Source organism: Polypterus senegalus, chromosome 1 (assembly GCF_016835505.1).
Source record: "Polypterus senegalus isolate Bchr_013 chromosome 1, ASM1683550v1, whole genome shotgun sequence".
Lineage (NCBI taxonomy): Eukaryota > Metazoa > Chordata > Cladistia > Polypteriformes > Polypteridae > Polypterus > Polypterus senegalus.
In genome coordinates, this window is record NC_053154.1 from 125,863,838 (window position 1) to 125,882,270 (window position 18,433).

Genomic DNA, 18,433 nt, shown 5'->3' on the forward strand with positions numbered 1-18,433 from the left:
CCCGGGTCCTCCCTGCGTGGAGTTTGCATGTTCTCCCCGTGTCTGCATGGGTTTCCTCCGGGTGCTCCGGTTTCCTCCCACAGTCTAAAGACATGCAGGTTAGGTGCACTAGCGATTCTAAATTGTCCCTAGTGGGTGTGTGCCCTGTGGTGGGCTGCCTGGGGTTTGTTTCCTGCCTTGCGCCCTGGGATTGGCTCCAGCAGACACCCGTGACCCTGTATTTAGGATATAGCGGGTTGGATGATGGATATTTACTAATACTAGGACTAATTGATTGAATAACCCCAACAAAGAAAATATGGAATATATTACCAGGAGCACCACTACCTGAAAGGAGATTGAATACTCCATCTTACCCTTCAGTAAATCTACTGATACTGATGCTGATACAAATTTTCTTTTACAGAGAATAAAGAAAGCTCTCTGATGAACTGCACTGCTTACAAAGAATTGAATAACATCATTGTTGAAAACTGCTACCTACTTTTGTTAGTCTCTTCGTGCAGGTTCGAGTCTATGATTGAAAAGTTTTTACAAACTAGATTTATGTTATTCACGTAATTGAATAAGAATTCATTATTGGGAGGGTGCAGGCAGATGAAAAAATGTCTTCAATACTTACTTTGGTCATTATGATTATGTAGTAAGGACATATAGTTTAACTAATAATCCATCAGACCTTAGTGAACAAAACATTTCACAAGGTATTGTAAGTTATATTAAATCTATACCGATGATATTCTCATTCAATCTAATGACAATATTAATATCTAGTTCTATATCGGTTACATGTCTTTGAAAGTTTACATGACAAATGTAAGTTGTAACATTTAAAAATTTCAAATTACTTTGATTTTTCCTTCAGCTTTTAGGTTATATGATCTGTAGCAAATGTTTAACCATAAATAACAGTGGTTTTGAAATAGTTTAGGCCACACATAATAAATATCAACTATTTATTATATTTTTAAAATCATTTTGAAGATTTAATACAAAATGTTAGTATCCTGGTGTATGTTGAACTAAAGTGTTTTTATTTTTATTTTTGAGGTAATATGAGTTATGGCCATAGCCTCCTCTTTGTATACCTTCTAGGATGTTATGTAACTTAGAATGTAGGCAACAGAGAACTGCTAGAAATAAAACTTTCTCTTGAGGAAATGAGACACAGTATGATGCCTGTGAGCCAATAATTGCTTATAGACATCACTAGCTCTGCTACCCGTCTAAGATGGGTTGAAATCTAAGTTATCAACGCAGACCTCAATGTTAATGTTTGCAGTTCTACCAGCAAAGACCTTTCTTTTGTCCCATGAGTTTACAGATTAAAAAAATGCCTATACAGTTTGAAAAAAAAAAATAGAAAATTGAGGCAAGTATTGTTCTGTGGACATGATGCTAAATTGGCTGGAATCTGGGATTTAAAAAATGAATTAACTAATAACATTATTTTTGCTTGTGTACTTACAACACACATGTAAAGTAAAAAATATTTTTTTTCTCAAAGTGTTACAGAGGTAAACTAAGTCCCCAATGCCCAGTTGGGCTAAATCTCCATTACACTGTCCCAGCAAATCATGCTCTCATGTACCAATGGATTATATCACCCCTTGAGTTTGTATATGGACACCAAAAATCTATTTTATTCATAAGTAACTGTCACTCCAGTTCCAGGCATAATTCAGTGACTCATTACTTCACATACTGTGTAGGAAATGATCTTGGATTTACTTTACATAATATCTGGGATTTAGTAAGTGAGATCTTAAAGAAATCCATATTTGTAATGAAAGGCTTTTCCTAGCATCCCCTATTGTCATCACCTGACATACAAAATTAGTCAGAGATCATGGCATTGTACTGGGGTTCTCAGGTTGGGGATTCCATCATGATTTATGTGACCATATGAAATTGTGAAATAAGTTGAACTGATTACATATTCTTTGGAACTTCCTGTTTAATTTTGTGTAAATCCTATTTTTTCATGTTTGCAGGCTGAAACTTTCCCTAGTAGTTTATTTCACATCAAGACTGTATTGCTCCATATATTATTACATAATTTTCATAGAGTTACCCAATAAAACTGATGGTTGTATCTTGAGTATGTGCTTTAAAAATGGGCATATCCAAGATGCTGTGTGAATTTAATTTATTTTGATTTAGTGTATTTTTTCCATGTTTTGTTTTTCAACAGTTTCATTTTATTATATTTATACACTCATGTTGAATTTTTGATTATATCATTCTGTGATTTCATGCATATTTCAGAGCAAATGCTTGCAGTAACCTTTCATCTCTACAGCGAGAAACTGTATTTATATAATACAATTAATTTAATAATCTTTTTTTTAAACTCTTCTTTTAATTTGTTCTGAAAAGTTCTAAAAAGTCATCTTTTAATTTATTGCATGCTCCTTAGCAGCAAGGGTTACATACTCCCAGTAGCAGAGTCATTTGTTCTTTTTACTTATGGGAGTAGTAGTCCCCCATATTCTGTTTAGTCAGTTGTAGTAATAGTAGTAGTACAGTCACATGTACAGTTTATAGACTAGATACTGTTCTTGTGACGTGGACTCGGTTTATAGACATGCTGCTGGAAACAGACAGAACGGTGGACAGTTTATTCCTCCAGAGATGATAGCTAGAAAAAAGACATGGATTTTTCATTTTTTTAAGATGAGACTTGCCCCTTCCTGTGCTCCTTTATAATTCTTTAGAATATACTACAAGACGGCTGGGGTCAGACCATGAGATTAACCTCTTAAACTCTAAAGTGCAAATCCATCCTGATAATGTAATTTGTCATGCCTTAATAGATCTCAGTATATCATCATCTGAGCTGCTTTTGCAATGGATTTGACAAATATTATTTTAATGAAAGAATGATCTGTGCTGATATGTAAATAGTTGTATATCTGTGATTTTAAATTAATAAAGTGATGAACAAGGAAAATGTTTCTAATCTGCATTAGTAAGCACTCAACAATATACATAGTAAAGAAGTAATGGGAACACCCTGAAGTAATGTGTGATATTATAAGCTGAAAGACTTATGACATGACCATCAATACCTATCTAGACACATATAGTAAGTATTTAAATTAAGTAACTTACCAGTAATTCATACAGTATATGTAAGAAATGTATTACTCTAACAAATGATAATTTTTCCCCTTTGGATTGCTCCCTTGAGATTTAATATAATACATGCCCACCCCACTTTATTCTTCTAGATCTTATATAAACTCAAGAATTCATTCTATTTCATTGACTTTTTTGTTGAAAATCTCTGTTGATATGCTTATCCTAGTAATTGTGTTAAATATGTTATTTGTCCTTGCAGATAAGCCTGCTTGTAGGCTGCAAGGTAAATCAAAATATGCTGAGTTTTTAAAGGACGGAGATATAATAATTGGTGGAATTTTCTCCTTTCATGATTCTGTTGTAGATGATAAACAAGCATTTGAATCATTACCTGAACCTTTGAAATGTAAAGGGTAAGTAAAAAATACATTTTTCCGACATGGCAATATTACAATATAAAACAATAATTATACTCAACTCTATACTATTTTACTCTCGGCATGTTGTTTTTAAATTTACGAGTTGTTGTAAGCTCTTTTCAATCAAAGGACGAAGTAAAAGTCCTTCTCTAGAAAATACTTGTACATGATTGTATTTTATATGCTTATAATTCAAACACCTTTCTGAATATGTTTAGGGTTTAGTTGTAATTACTCTTGCACTTTTCTTGTATACTTTTATTTATGTTTTATCATTATGAACTTCAACAAATCAAATTTCAAGCTACTGTAGTTTTAATGGCACTGAAGTATTACAAAAATTTGAGCCCTCTCTCATGTAGAAAAATGTATTCTGGACATTTATTTAAAATGTATATCTTAACTGAAGTGAAAAATATATTCTCATTATAAATCCAACACACTTTTGTCACTTTCTCTGTGTTTTATGCAATGAATAAAATGGTAGTTAAGTATATTTCTGAATGGATTTATTTGGATAATTTCAGATATTGTATGGTTAATAGTCTTGGGTTAGGCTTAATGTACCACTAACAGTTTGAATGAGTAGAAAAATATTCATATCACACTTCACTGAATTTACCATAAATTACTAACCTGGAAACTTGGGGCAGTTTGAATTTCAGACAGTTCCAATTAGCTGAAACTATGATGTTTGCCATAGAAGAAATAAACAATGATGCAGAAATACTTCCTGGCATTTCTTTGGGATATAACATATATGACGACTGCAGTTCTATACTTTTGGCTATCCAAACAGCAATGGCTTTAGCAAATGGACAGGAGGAAACCATTTATACAAATGAAATTTGCACCAAACTGTCAGCAGTTGCTATAATAGGACATTCTGGCTCATCTTTAAGCATTGGGAGTGTTACAGCGACCAGGGCATTCAACATACCAATGGTGAGTAAAATAAACTTACTAGAAGAAATGCATAATTTGTTATAAACCAGATTAATAAAACTTCATTAATTTAAAACTATTTGCTTACACAAAATGATGCTTATGGTACAACTGGAAAAAGTACAGTCGCATATACATAAATAAGGTATTGGACATGTTAAGATAACCTATTGTCTACTTTTTTCTGTAAAAAAGTTACTTGAACAAAGTTTTGTTTTTTTTTGCCATTAATATAATTTGTGAAATATTGCTAAGTCAGTGTTCTTAAATAATTCAGGTAAGTTATTTTGCCACTTGTGCATGCCTCAGTAACAGAAGAGAATTTCCAACATTTTTCCGGACAATTCCCAGTGACTACTACCAAAGCAGAGCCCTGGCTCAACTAGTAAAACATTTTGGATGGACTTGGATTGGCACAATAAGAACTGACAATGATTATGGTAATGGTGCCATGGCAACATTTCTTCAAGAGGTTCAGAAGGAAGGTATATGCATTGAATATACAGAAGCCATATACAGAAACTACCCAAGAGAAAGAATTCTGAAAATTGTTGATCTAATTAAAATGTCATCTTCTAGGGTAATTGTAGCTTTTACAACAGCCATAGATTTACAATATTTAGTTAAAGAGCTCCTGCTTCAGAATGTTACAGGACTGCAGTGGATAGGAAGTGAAGGCTGGATTGCAAATAAGAACATAATCACTGCTGAAAGTTATAGTGTGCTGGGTGGGGCGATTGGATTTGCAATCAGAAATGCCATTATACCAGGACTTCAGGAGCATCTGTTGAGAGTAAAGCCATCAAGTGCAACGGAACACACTGTAGTGAATGAACTTTGGGAAAATATATTTGGTTGTACAATGGCCACACAAGAAAATACTTCAAATTCTAATATGTGCACAGGAACGGAGAATTTAATGAAAGTGAATAATTTGTACACAGATATGTCAGAGCTAAGAATTCCCAATAATGTTTACAAGGCGGTATATGCTGTAGCTTATGCATTACACAATCTTTATTTGAGTCAAGACAATGAAGGACCTTTGGAAAAGCTATATATTGAGCCATGGCAGGTAAATAGTTTAATTTACAAAATTATTTTTAGAATTTTCAAGTACTGGATGGCACAGAGGCATGGTAGTTGTCAAGAACCAGGATTCAATTCCTGTGCAATCTGACTGGCTGTTCCCTTATTTCTTCATCTTACTGTCATATGTGCATTTTGTATTTTAATGATGATTCTGAACTGGCCATATGTGACTATAGATGATCGTTTCTGTCTTGATGGAGCTTACCATGTTGCATTACCATTACACAGCAGGAACATTTTGTTGTGGTATTCTGCTCTGAATTTGCACATAGTATCAGTTGAGTTGAATACTCCAGTTTAATCAGTTTTTATGCATCACCTTTAATGACTGTATACGTTTTGCTTTTAAGTATATGGTTTGCACATTGAACCCACAGCTGCTAATACAGCTTTTGTTTCACTTCAAGTCTGATCTGAAAAATGTATGTAGTAAACAGAGTTATAGTCATAGTGCAGAATGAATTTTACAAAGTAATTAATGATCCTCTTGGCAGGTTTTGCATTATATGAAAAGAGTTAACTTCACAACAAGGAATGGAGAGAATGTCTATTTCAATGAACAAGGTGATACAGCAGCTAGCTATGAATTAATTAACTGGCGCTTAAATTCAGATGGAAAGGCACATTTTGTAACCGTTGGTCTCTATGATGCCTCTCTACCAGAAGGAAAGGAATTTGTAATGAATAACTTTGGTATTGTTTGGGCAAGAGGTCAAAAACAGGTAATGGTACCAACATTTTTAATTCTCTTTCTAAAAACTGTAAAACTGAATGAGTGTGAACTATTTTGTGTAACTAAGCGTTTTCATTTTTGAATATGACTTCCAATTTCTGAAGATGATTAGTTATATTGGGTTGCATGGTGGTGCAGAGTTTACCATTACCGCTTCATATCTCAAGTAATACAAGGATGTTTTGCAATGTTGTTGTTGGTTGTGCTGATGTTTCACCTTCCCAAATGGGTCATTTATTTTAAAAATTAAGTTTCTGTCCTAACATCAGAGCTACATTATAAGTGTTAGTATAGTATAGTAGATAGATAGATAGATAGATAGATAGATAGATAGATAGATAGATAGATAGATAGATAGATAGATACTTTATTAATTTAGTAATTAATAATTTAAATAATTTAAATTTAGCAATTTTAATATTTGTTACTGTGGCCTTGCTCAGACATGGTTCCCATCTACTCTTTCCCTAGTCTTTCATTTGAAGCTCCTAGAATAGGAAAATGAATGGAGTGATTAATATTTTTTTGATCAATGTTGTCTCAGAGTGTTTTCTCCTTTGTGTATCTGACTTTTTCAATTTAATATTTAATATACAATTTAAAACTGTCTTTTCTCTCTAATATTTTATATATAATTTAAGTCCATTTTTAATTAAAATAGCACTATTGTATATTGTATAGTTAATTTCAGGAAAAACACCCTCTGGTAACTAATAGCAATATGATTCTCTTATTCTAAAACCTTCTTACCAGTTTCTACCAAGAACGGAAAAAAGTAATAATTTCATTAAACCTTTGCAAATACCTTAACAGTCTGTTTTTCCACATCTTGTGTTTATATCCCTATTGTACACAAATTAGATACGAACTTTGCATGTTTTTTTCATTTTCAAGGTACCACATTCAGTGTGTAGTGAAAGTTGCCATCCTGGCACTCGCAAAGCAGCGCGGAGAGGAAGGCCTCTCTGTTGTTTTGACTGCATTCCATGTGCTGATGGGGAATTCAGCAACATATCTGGTAGGAAATAATCTCTTATAAGGTTATTTTGAGTTAGACGTTGGTCACTCTTTCAGAAATCACTTTTCTTGATGATGCCCAAAAGAGAGGCTCTTAACTGTGACACCAGACTAAACTCAAACTCTTCTTATTTTCTCACGGATTGTTGCCTCAGAGCACTACTGGGCCAGGATCAGGTCACATTTTTCTCAAGAATGATGGAGTGACTCATTTTTCATAATGTGATTAAATGTAATTGTTTCAGGTATTATTTAAACCTTTTCTAAACTAATATCTGAATGAGCTGATAGTTTTTGTGAGCAATACATTTTTCAGCTTTAAAAAGCTTTTTGATAAATAAAAAAATATGTTAAATGCCATATAAATATTAGAAGTATCATGCACATATAATGAACATCTAGAAACAGGAACTGGGAGGGTAGGTAATACTCTGAGTGCTCAGTTAGGAGGAACACCCATCCATTATCCAACCCGCTATATCCTAACTACAGGGTCACGGGGGTCTGCTGGAGCCAAAGGGTGCAAGGCAGAAAAAAAACCCTGGGCAGGGTGCCAGCCCACCGCAGTTAGGAGGAACACTGTCTCATTAATTAAAAAGTATATCTCAGATAAATAGCCAAAAATGAAGACATTCAGACTAGTTATGGGTGGATTGAATCAGACTACCTATTTTATCACCTCAAGACCAATTCATGAGGTTCAACGAACCCCTTTCTGGAAGGAATCACATGTGAGGTGTAGGTGCTTTCTGCCTGACTTTTTTGCAAAACCCATTTACCTTTACTTCTCAGTTCTTTTCCACCTCTCCCTAGCTCAGTCTTTCTCTCCATGCCATTCTCTTCTTTTCCACATACCGTTCTTCTGATTCCATCTGTCCAAAATGACACCATTTTCATCAAAACGTTACTTTGTCTCATAAGTACTTCATAAATACTTAACTTCTTCCATGTATGTAAGTAGCTTAGGTTGCATCCATAACATTGGATTTAACTTTTTTCCAAGACTATGTCTAGCCTCAAAAATCAAGCATACCACAAATTGTCAACAACATGACATTCATATGCTCATATGCATGAAAATATTTAGCACTGGTATGTGTATGTACTGTGTAATGTAATGATTAGATTGTATATTGAACAATATGTTGTGATCTTTTTTTGCTCTGTAAAATGCCTGCTGATGTTCTTGCTGCTTTGCATAGCACTGTTGCATTGACACATACTGTAGTCAGCCAAAAATACTTCCAAACATCATGTAAACTCAGTGGAGCGTCATAGGCTTCCTTCCACATTTAGGGCAAAATATGAGACTAACATAATAATTCAGAGGTAAAGCTACACCACAAACCTCTTACCTCCACTTTTATTTGCTTATTGCTTTTGTCCTTTTATTAATCTGCTTGATTCTTTAGTTAGGCTAACATTTTTATACCCATCTTAGTTTAAGTGAAGTCAATAACATTGCATGAAAAAATATTATCACATTTTATTATGCACTGATGTTCCTGGGAATTTTCTTTCCAAAGTCATTAGATATATCACATGGACAGCAAAGCACAAAACTAAATATGTTAAAACTAATGCATGAGAAATTTTATAAGCATAGTGTAAGGATCTATGTATGGATTTCTTATTGATATCACATTATTATTATTATTATTATTATAGTAACTGTGTTGCTTTATTTTGTTTGGTTTTCTACAATTATTAATTTATTTTTTTACAGTATATTTACTTTAATACTATTTACAGTATATAACTAATGGTTACTGTTTATTTAAAGGACCAGTTTGTTTACCCTCATGACCTGAATGAGTCATAAATACATAAAAATATGACAAAGGTAGTAGGTTTGAACACAAGTGATTATTCTTCTCTGTACTATTCTTCACAGATTCAAGCAACTGTATGAAGTGTCCTCCAGAATATAAATCTAATCAACAAAGAGATAAATGCATATTAAAAGAAATTGAATTTTTATCCTTCTTTGAAATTATGGGAATATTACTAATTACATTTTCATTTTTTGGTACATGCTTGACAATGACTATAGCAGTCATCTTCTTTTGGCACAGAGATACACCAGTTGTGAAGGCTAATAATTCAGAGCTGAGCTTTCTACTGCTGTTCTCTTTAACTCTGTGTTTTACCTGTTCACTTACCTTCATTGGTCAGCCTTCAGACTGGTCCTGTATTTTGCGCCATATTGCTTTTGGGATCACGTTTGTTCTCTGCATTTCTTGTGTACTGGGGAAAACAATTGTGGTGCTAATGGCTTTCAGGGCCACACTGCCAGGCAGCAATGTTATGAAGTGGTTTGGGCCAAAGCAACAGCGATTGTGTGTTTCAGCTTTAACATTCATACAGGTTTTAATTTGCTCTCTTTGGTTATTTCTGTCTCCACCTTTCCCTGTTAAAAACATGGAATTTTATAAAGACAAAGTTATCTTGGAATGTAATTTGGGATCTGTAGCAGCCTTTTCTGCTGTTTTAGGATACATTGGATTGCTCTCTGTCATATGTTTTTTACTAGCCTTCCTAGCTCGCAAGCTCCCAGATAACTTTAATGAAGCCAAGTTCATCACTTTCAGCATGCTGATATTCTGCACTGTCTGGATAACTTTTGTCCCTGCTTACATCAGCTCCCCAGGAAAGTACACTGTAGCAGTTGAGATATTTGCAATTTTGGCATCTGCTTATGGTCTGCTTTTCTGTATTTTTACTCCTAAAATGTACATTATATTACTTAAGCCTGAGAAAAATACAAAGAAATATCTGATGGGTAAAATTCCCTCAAAGTCAATTTGAAATGCAGCTGATCTTCAGCACAGACCTTCAAAATATACTGTACATTAATAAAGTGAACAAAAATGCTATGTTAAATTGAAGTATTTATTACCTGTTTTATTTATACACTCAGTTCATTGTGCTAAGTGGTTGCTACTATCAAATACTATGGATAAAATGTATTGAATTAACCAACACACACAGAGTTCGATTAGTTTGGTTCACTCATTTGTCTCTACAGCAAGGAGTTTTGATTGATTGTCAGATACTGATTGTCAGTGATATGCAGAGACCTTTTGGTGGGTGGTAGCTCAAAAGGGGTAGTCACTAGAAATGATCATTACAAACAAAGTATGACCATTATTTATTGTGTATTAGACTTTCAGCAAAGGATTTATTATAGTATGATGCAGAATCCTGAAATGCAATATGAATTAAATTTGAATATGTTAAAATATTTCATTAACAAAAATAAAAATAAAACTTTTTGGTTTGTAGGTATTGTCAAATTTTGGGGTTTTATAGCAAAAACTTCCATTTTACTCATATTCACTACCTATTGTGCTGGAAGAAATGGATGGACATGAAGAATTCAGGACCAAATTAAAATTAAAAAAAGACATATGACCTTTTTATTTGTTTGCTGTCTAGTTATTTATTGCCAGCATGTGTCATTTCAACCCTCTAATAAACTTGCACCCTGTTCAACATTGGCTCTTACCTTGTGACTGATTATATAAGGATAGGCATTTGCTCATCCATTTCCCTATATTTTAATAAGCAGGGTTCAGAAAATGGATAGATGAATGGAGGTCATTTTAACATTGACCAAATTATAAACATAATCATTAACCAAATCTTGATTTAATCAAAAGTGTGGCGCAATTGTATTTACAAAGAATATTCTTAGTTTAAAAAGGAAACTGGAAATAAGAAATCCATCTAATAATACTGCAAAAAAAGTAATCTAAGTATAAAAAAGAAGAGGTCTGGAATTTATAAAGGACTAAAATAGGAAATGTAGTATACTTTTCAAGTTCATATGCAATGTAATGGACAGCTGGGATTCTTATATTCTTATATTCTTAAAGGAAGGAATGACAGAAGGCTTTCCCCCCGGCTTGCTATGGTGCCACGGGTTTGGAGCTTGGAAGGTCAACCTTGTTAGGGCCTCCATTAGGATGCGCATGGAGCTGGGCCCTTCTTTGCAGGGCTGCTTCCACACACAGAAGGAGATTACAAGACTCCTGGAGCCCTTCCGGATGTTGTAAAAAAGGGATCGCCTCACTTCATTCGAGGAGTCAGAATTGGGAGGTTGGAAAGATGAAGCTTGATTGAGGAAAGAAGGGAGAGAGAGAGAGTGAGAGAAAGAGAAGGTACAGCAGTGTGTTTAATTGTGTTGGATTGCGCCTCATTGTGTTTTGTACTGTGCATTAGTGGTGGGGTACAAAGGAAAAGCATTTCCCACATCACAATAAAAAATCTGTACTTGTGCAGGACATTCGTGTGCTTGTGTCAGGTGTTAAGGAGCTGGAGCACCCTGGTGGTCACAACATATATTTCATGTTCAGAATTAGTTTGGAAGCAGCAGTGACACAGATAATAAGGTGGTCAATGTTTCAAGGTGAGATTATGAGGTATCATGTATTGACTAATGGAGCCAAATGGAAAGAAATTATGAGAATAACATAATGCACTTTAATATATGTACATACCCTATTGTCCCTCCTTTTTAAAAACAAAACCACCACCACACCTGTTTGCCAGTTTGAAGACACCTATCCATTCTAGCAGTGACAAAGCTTTTAAATTATCGCAGCAACTTCATGCACAGAAATGGACACAAACTGACCCAATGCTTCTTGCACTGCAGTCTACAATGAATCCTGTGTGTTTACTGTGTTTATAAGTTCCTCAAAACTCTCCATCCAGTTCACAATGAAATCTTAACTTGAGGTCAACATTTTCCCACCCTTACTGCAAATATCCCAAGATCATTTTATGTTTCATTTTTTTGAGATGTTTAATTTTATGTTTATTGTGAGCACTTCTTTTGGTCTTGCATATTGAAAAACACAAATCTAATGTTTTGTTTTTTCAAATGATCTTCATGAAGATGCAGTAAAAATCAATAACAACTTACCGCGTCACCATTCTTGTTTATATAGACAAAAGTAGAAAAGCAAACAATTACAAAAAATCCAAAAACAGTACCTTAAAGACTGCAGAGATTTAAAAGCCAGGAAATGCAAAAGTCAACAAGAATTACAAAACCAAACATAGGAATCAACAACAAGGCAACACTGAAGCTACAGTTTCAACTACACCTTTTCAGTTTATACTAGATGCTACATAATGGGGACAGGGCAGAACAAAAGAAAGGAATGCATATAATAGTACAAAAAAACAAAAATGTAAAATAATTACTAAACAGCACAATCTATACTAATAAAGGCAAAGCCGTCACTGACTGACTGACTGACTCACTCACTGACTCATCACTAATTCTCCAACTTCCTGTGTAGGTAGAAGGCTGAAATTTGGCAGGCTCATTCCTTACAGCTTGCTTACAAAAGTTGGGCAGGTTTCATTTTGAAATTCTACGCGTAACGGTCATAACTGGAACCTACTTTCGTCCATATACTGTAACAGCCTGCTGCTCGGTCGCCGTGTGAGGCAGAGTTGCGTCTCGCATCATCACACCTCTCACGTAATTGAGTGCCTGCCCATATAAGGTAAATATTTGAGGGTGAAGGACTGTGCTTAGCATATTCATAAGTGCAGCTACTGCGGAAACCCTCCCTCAGCGAAAGTGGGAGAGAAACGTTTATGTGCCGGGTCTGAGCTAAAATTAAATAAAGCCGTGTACATTGCAAGATCTCCTCCTTGAACCGTCACCTTATCGTGGTGGAGGGGTTTGCGTGTCCCAATGATCCTAGGAGCTATGTTGTCCGGGGCTTTATGCTACTGGTAGGGCCACCCAAGGCAAACTGGTCCTAGGTGAGGGATGAGACAAAGAGCGGTTCAACAAACCTCTGATGAAGAATAAAAACCTTGGACGACGTTTTCCCTTGCCCGGATGTGGGTCACCGGGGCCCCCCACTGGAGCCAGGCCTGGAGGTGGGGCTCGATGGTGAGCGCCTGGTGGCCAGGCCTGCGCCCATGGGGCTCGGCCGGGCACAGCCCGAAGAGGTAACGTGGGTCCTCCTCCCCATGGGCTAACCACCTATATGGGAGGGGCCAAGGAGGTTGGGTGCAGTGTGAGCTGGGTGGTGGCCGAAGGCGGGACCTTGGCGGTCTGATCCTCGGCTACAGAAACTGGCTCTTGGGACGTGGAATGTCACCTCTCTGAAGGGGAAGGAGCCTGAGCTAGTGCACAAGGTCGAGAGGTTCCGGCTAGATATAGTCGGACTCACCTCGACGCACAGCTTGGACTCTGGAACCAATCTCCTTGAGAGGGGCTGGACTCTCCACCACTCTAGAGTTGCCCCCGGTGAGAGGCGCCGAGCAGGAGTGGGCATACTTATTGCCCCCGACTCGGAGCCTGTGCATGAGATAGGGTGAGAAGCTCAGTCATCCGGGAGGGGCTCAGAGTAGAGCCGCTGCTCCTCCGCATCGAGAGGAGTCAGATGAGGTGGCTCGGGCATCTGATCAGGATGCCTCCTGGACGCCTCCCTGGTGAGGTGTTCCGGGCACGTCCAACCGGGAGGAGGCCCCAGGGAAGACCCAGGACACGCGGGAGGGACTATGTCTCCCGGCTGGCCTGGGAACGCCTTGGGATTATCCCGGAGGAGCTGGAAGAAGTGGCCGGGGAGAGGGAAGTCTGGGCCTCTCTGCTTAAGCTGCTGCCCCCGCGACCCGACCTCGGATAAGTGGAAGAGGATGGATGGATGGATGGACATTGCAAGATCACACAAGATATTCGCGAGATACAAGTTTAATGAGAAGACGCAGGGTATAAAGCCTCGATGCTAAAGACCTGGCGAAGTCATGTCTTCTCTGCTGGCCTAAAAAAATATCTGAATCACAAACTGATATTAATTATATTTTGTCTGTGAATACTTATTAAATAATTCCAAATAGTCTGTCCCCTTCCTTTCATAACTTTTCTGATGGTTGTGCTGCTTCCAGACATGTACTTTCGTATTAAAGCATTTAACCAATCACATTTCAGCCATCATTTGTTGCCAGGCAGAGAGGCCTTCACAATCCGTTGTGTAGGTCCTCTAACACAGAATAAATGTCGATTAAACTGTTGCTTCAACCAATCAAATTTTGAGTTGGTGTCAGTAGGGCCCTCTAGCAGGCGTACAGCAACGTCACCATTTTCAGACCCATTGATTGGATAGAAGCCGATATGAGGAACTCTACGAGGCCACTGAACGCACCGCAGGTGCTCCGAGTGTAAGATCCTCGTGCACACTACTGCCAACTCCATGGCAGGATTCTGGACAATATTATTTGCCAGACACACGCCAGATTTCAAGACCATGAAAAACTGATGTTTGTCATGCTCCTCGACCCCCAGAAGTTTCGGGAATACAATATAAATTTCCCGCATGCAGCCTTTTCCAGTTTAACACAAGAGCAACGGAGCAGTTTTTGATCTGTTTCGGCTAAAAACAGAACTGACTGTAATGTATGCCATGGATGATTTTGCAGGAAAATCTCCCACTGATCTCCTTGACTTCCTTCATCAGAAAAATCTGAATTGGAGCATGGGGCAGCTGTTCACATTGGTATATTTGGCGGTGACCATTCCCGTGTACACTGCTTCTGTCGAGTGGACTTTTTCAGCCCTAAAGCAAATTAAAAATTATGTCAGAAATACGACAGGGCAGGTTCGACTTTCAGTATGGCGATAGGAAGGGACTTTTTGATGGAACTGAAGCGCATGGATAATCTGTACGACAGAGTAATTGAACTGTTTTTGAGGAAAGAGAGGATGGATTTTGTTTACAAATAATCCAAATTTTTGGTGAGTAAAATGTTGCGATTTTCCTAAATAATATTGCAAGTTTATGAGTTATTGATGTTTTTTATGTGTGTCGTGGCTGTAGCTGCAGTAGAAAGGAACTTGTTCACCCCTGGTTTGTCTAGTCAATAAAGGCATTTATTGTGGCTACAGGAGTTATCTATCTGCGATGCTCTTTATACTGTATTTCTGCATATTAAGATGGTTTTTATAACCATAAATTAGTTTTTGAGGGGCGGGTTGATTCAGACAGAGCATTACTGAAGGCCTAGGTGTGAGATGCACGGTCTGCCTCTGGACCAGATGATACGTAAATTTGATGAACATTACAACCCGAAAATAAACAAAACTGTACAGAGGTTTAGATTATACTTCTCCCAGTGCGTCTCTCTAAATCCTCCGTGCGGGAACATTATCGTAAGGCTTAACAATCTTATTGTTACACCTTCTACGTGCACCAAACTGTCCTTATTACGAAGTCTTCCTTGCTTTACCGCTGGCTGCTTCTTTCCATTCACCTTCCTAGCTCTTTATTTAAACAGTTTGCCTTCTCACTTTTCCGCTCCTTCACTGTCTTCTCCCTTTTCGTTCAAAATACCTTGCTTTTTTACAGTCAGCTCCCCTTACGTTGCACCATGGTACGTTTAGCACAAGTTAATACCGGGAATGCCTGTTAAACATCTTACATTCATGAGTAGTGATTTACGTAGTGAACACTTCGATGAATGAAACCTGTTATCTTTACAACGGTTGACAAACACGGAATGTAACTTCATAAAAACATGTCCTCCAAATACGAACCTAATTGAAAGAAATAATGATAATCAAATTCTTGATGACAGCAACACTTATAACAGTGACAAAACAATTACATTGACAATCATGTTACGTTATTTTTAAAATGTTACCTTTTCTTTTTCATAACTTCTTTAACACTCTACTTCTCCGCTGCGAAAAACGGGTATTTTGCTAGTATTCGATATTTGATAAAAAGACAAAACTAATAACCCAATTAATACAAAATATACAAAATGAAATTTTAAAAACAAAGTATTAAATGAAAAAACTGTTAAGCTAGGGATGTAACCCTGTTAAAATAACACTAGCATACCTCAAACTTTAATTTTGGTTAGGAACTGATTTTTGTTAGATGTACTTTGAAACATCTGTACCAACCTTTTGACTGACGATTTTTTAATTCTATATTAGTTTTATTTGTAGATAGTTTGAATTCTCATTTTCAAACTCATCCAAACCTTTGATCACATTTTTGCCTGCTGCTCTGAATTAATCCATCCATCCATCCATTATCTAACCCGCTGAATCCAAATACAGGGTCACGGGGGTCTGCTGGAGCCAATCCCAGCCAACACAGGGCACAAGGCAGGAACCAATCCTGGGCAGAATGACAACCCACCGCAGGACACACACAAACACACCCACACACCAAGCACACACTAGGGCCAATTTAGAATCACCAATCCACCTAACCTGCATGTCTTTGGATCGTGGGAGGAAACCGGAGCGCCCGGAGGAAACCCACGCAGACACGGGGAGAACATGCAAACTCCACGCAGGGAGGACCTGGGAAGCGAACCCGGGTCTCCTAACTGCGAGGCAGCAGCGCAACCACTGCACCACCGTGCCGCCCTCTGAATTAATTTAACCTTTAATTCTTTTTTCCATTTTAAACATTTTTTCATTCCAAAGTGTACACTACACATTTTATTTATCTGGTGACTCCAAAATGAAGATGTGCACCCTGTGATGGGCTGGTGTCCTCTCCAGGGCTAGAATTATTATGAATGAGTAAGACTACAAGAAACAATGCTTTATAAGCACTGCTTAAAATGATTAACCATGGAAATGCTGCATACGACAATGTTGCACTGCTTCTGTTAAATCACAAATCAAGCGGATGTTCTTTTGATTATGAATTCAGCTCAACTACTGTTAAAGCCAAACCTGCAGATTGTTGGTTAAAAAGATTGCTGAATTTACAACTAAACTTTTTTATGGCCCAGCATCAGGTAATGCTGTTCAGCACATCATGGCTGAATTTTTGCTGGTATTTTAGAAATTATTGAAAGTACTTTTGCAGACCGCAGGACATATTTGTGCATTCACCAAGTTGGGTCATATTTATCTATCCTGTCATTCATTCATTAACATTATTTCTGAACCTTCTCTGTCTAACTAACAACTTTAGCATTTAGTTATAACCAATTTCATCTCAAAAGGTGTGAATTTTTTATTTAATACTCTTATTATAGATGCTTTTAAATAATTAGAACATTTTCATGTACTCAATGTCTTGTTAAATAGGTTTTTTGTGACACTTTCCAGGGTAAATGTCCTATGGCATATATGTTAACATGTTATAGAAGTCAGGTATACATCAATATTTGCTTTGCTGTAATTACAGCAGTCGACTGATGAGTTGCTTACTTGAAAGTGGGCAAAAAAACTTGCTTGGCTAATTTCCAGAAGAATCTATTTGTATAGAATATAAGTGGTTGCGATCCATGATTGCTCATTTTCTGCACTGTTTTCATTATTATGTTTTCATCTATATACATATTTAAAATTTCATCAGCTAGATTTCTGTACATCTTTATTTTATAATATAAAGTGGCTTTCACTTTTTGAAACATATAAACAGAAAAAATAAAACAAAAAAATTATAATTTGTGTCAAAACAGTAAAAAATGAAAGCTTTTTAATTCCAGAAATGAAAGGAAATGAAATTATATCCTCACCTCACTGTTCATGGTGCTAATACATGCACCCCACTTAGTATTTAGTATATGGTACAATCCAATTATTTCACCATTGTGTGCTAAGCTATTCATAGATGATAAAAACATATACAAGTGGGTATATTTTGCAGGATGGGCAGTGAGGAAATATTGGGATACTGTCAAGAACACAGCATTTTTTAGCATTTGTGCAATCAAAATAGTGAACTAAGACTAAGTAATACAGGTACAGAAAAAAATTTATGAGGAATCTAATAGTCAAAATAATGAAGCATACTACAAAAATATGAAAACTGCAGATTAAAGAACAAGGCAAAGTTGCCTTGTCAAAGACCACTGGATTATGTTACTATGTCTGATTGCTCTAACAGTGGTACTCTTTTCACAGATCAATAATGTTATGCCTGCACCTCCTCATCTAAAGCCAACTTCAGCTTTTTACCTATCAAAATTATATAATTACTGCAAACATAGTGGAGGTCTCTGCACCTTCATTCCTTAAGATTAAGAATAAGATAAAGCAGCATTTCAACTCCACTTAAAATATTAATTCTCTAAAATCAGTACTGATTAACTAATTTATTTTAGTAATATTATGTAGAGATGCATATACCTAATATGC

At 36.5% G+C, this 18,433-nt stretch overlaps 1 protein-coding gene across 1 annotated transcript; it reads left to right on the top strand.

The window, feature by feature from the left end:
- Positions 1-3,285: 3,285 nt before the first annotated feature.
- LOC120532430 (extracellular calcium-sensing receptor-like) lies at positions 3,286-12,255 on the top strand. Its single transcript, XM_039758454.1, has 7 exons — positions 3,286-3,497; positions 4,157-4,448; positions 4,726-5,523; positions 6,035-6,262; positions 7,168-7,291; positions 9,185-10,072; positions 12,200-12,255. Exons 1-7 carry the CDS (start codon positions 3,298-3,300, stop codon positions 12,253-12,255), a joined length of 2,586 nt encoding a protein of 861 aa, XP_039614388.1. The 5' UTR covers positions 3,286-3,297.
- Positions 12,256-18,433: the final 6,178 nt, after the last annotated feature.

What these genes read in the sequence shown, in the direction of transcription:
- LOC120532430 (XM_039758454.1), top strand. Translation starts at nt 3,298, where the DNA reads ATGCTTATCCTAGTAATTGTGTTAAATATGTTATTTGTCCTTGCAGAT. An exon ending in GAACCTTTGAAATGTAAAGG is followed by an intron (nt 3,498 to 4,156) that starts GTAAGTAAAAAA and finishes AACTTGGGGCAG; the next exon opens with TTTGAATTTCAGACAGTTCC. An exon ending in GGGCATTCAACATACCAATG is followed by an intron (nt 4,449 to 4,725) that starts GTGAGTAAAATA and finishes TAAATAATTCAG; the next exon opens with GTAAGTTATTTTGCCACTTG.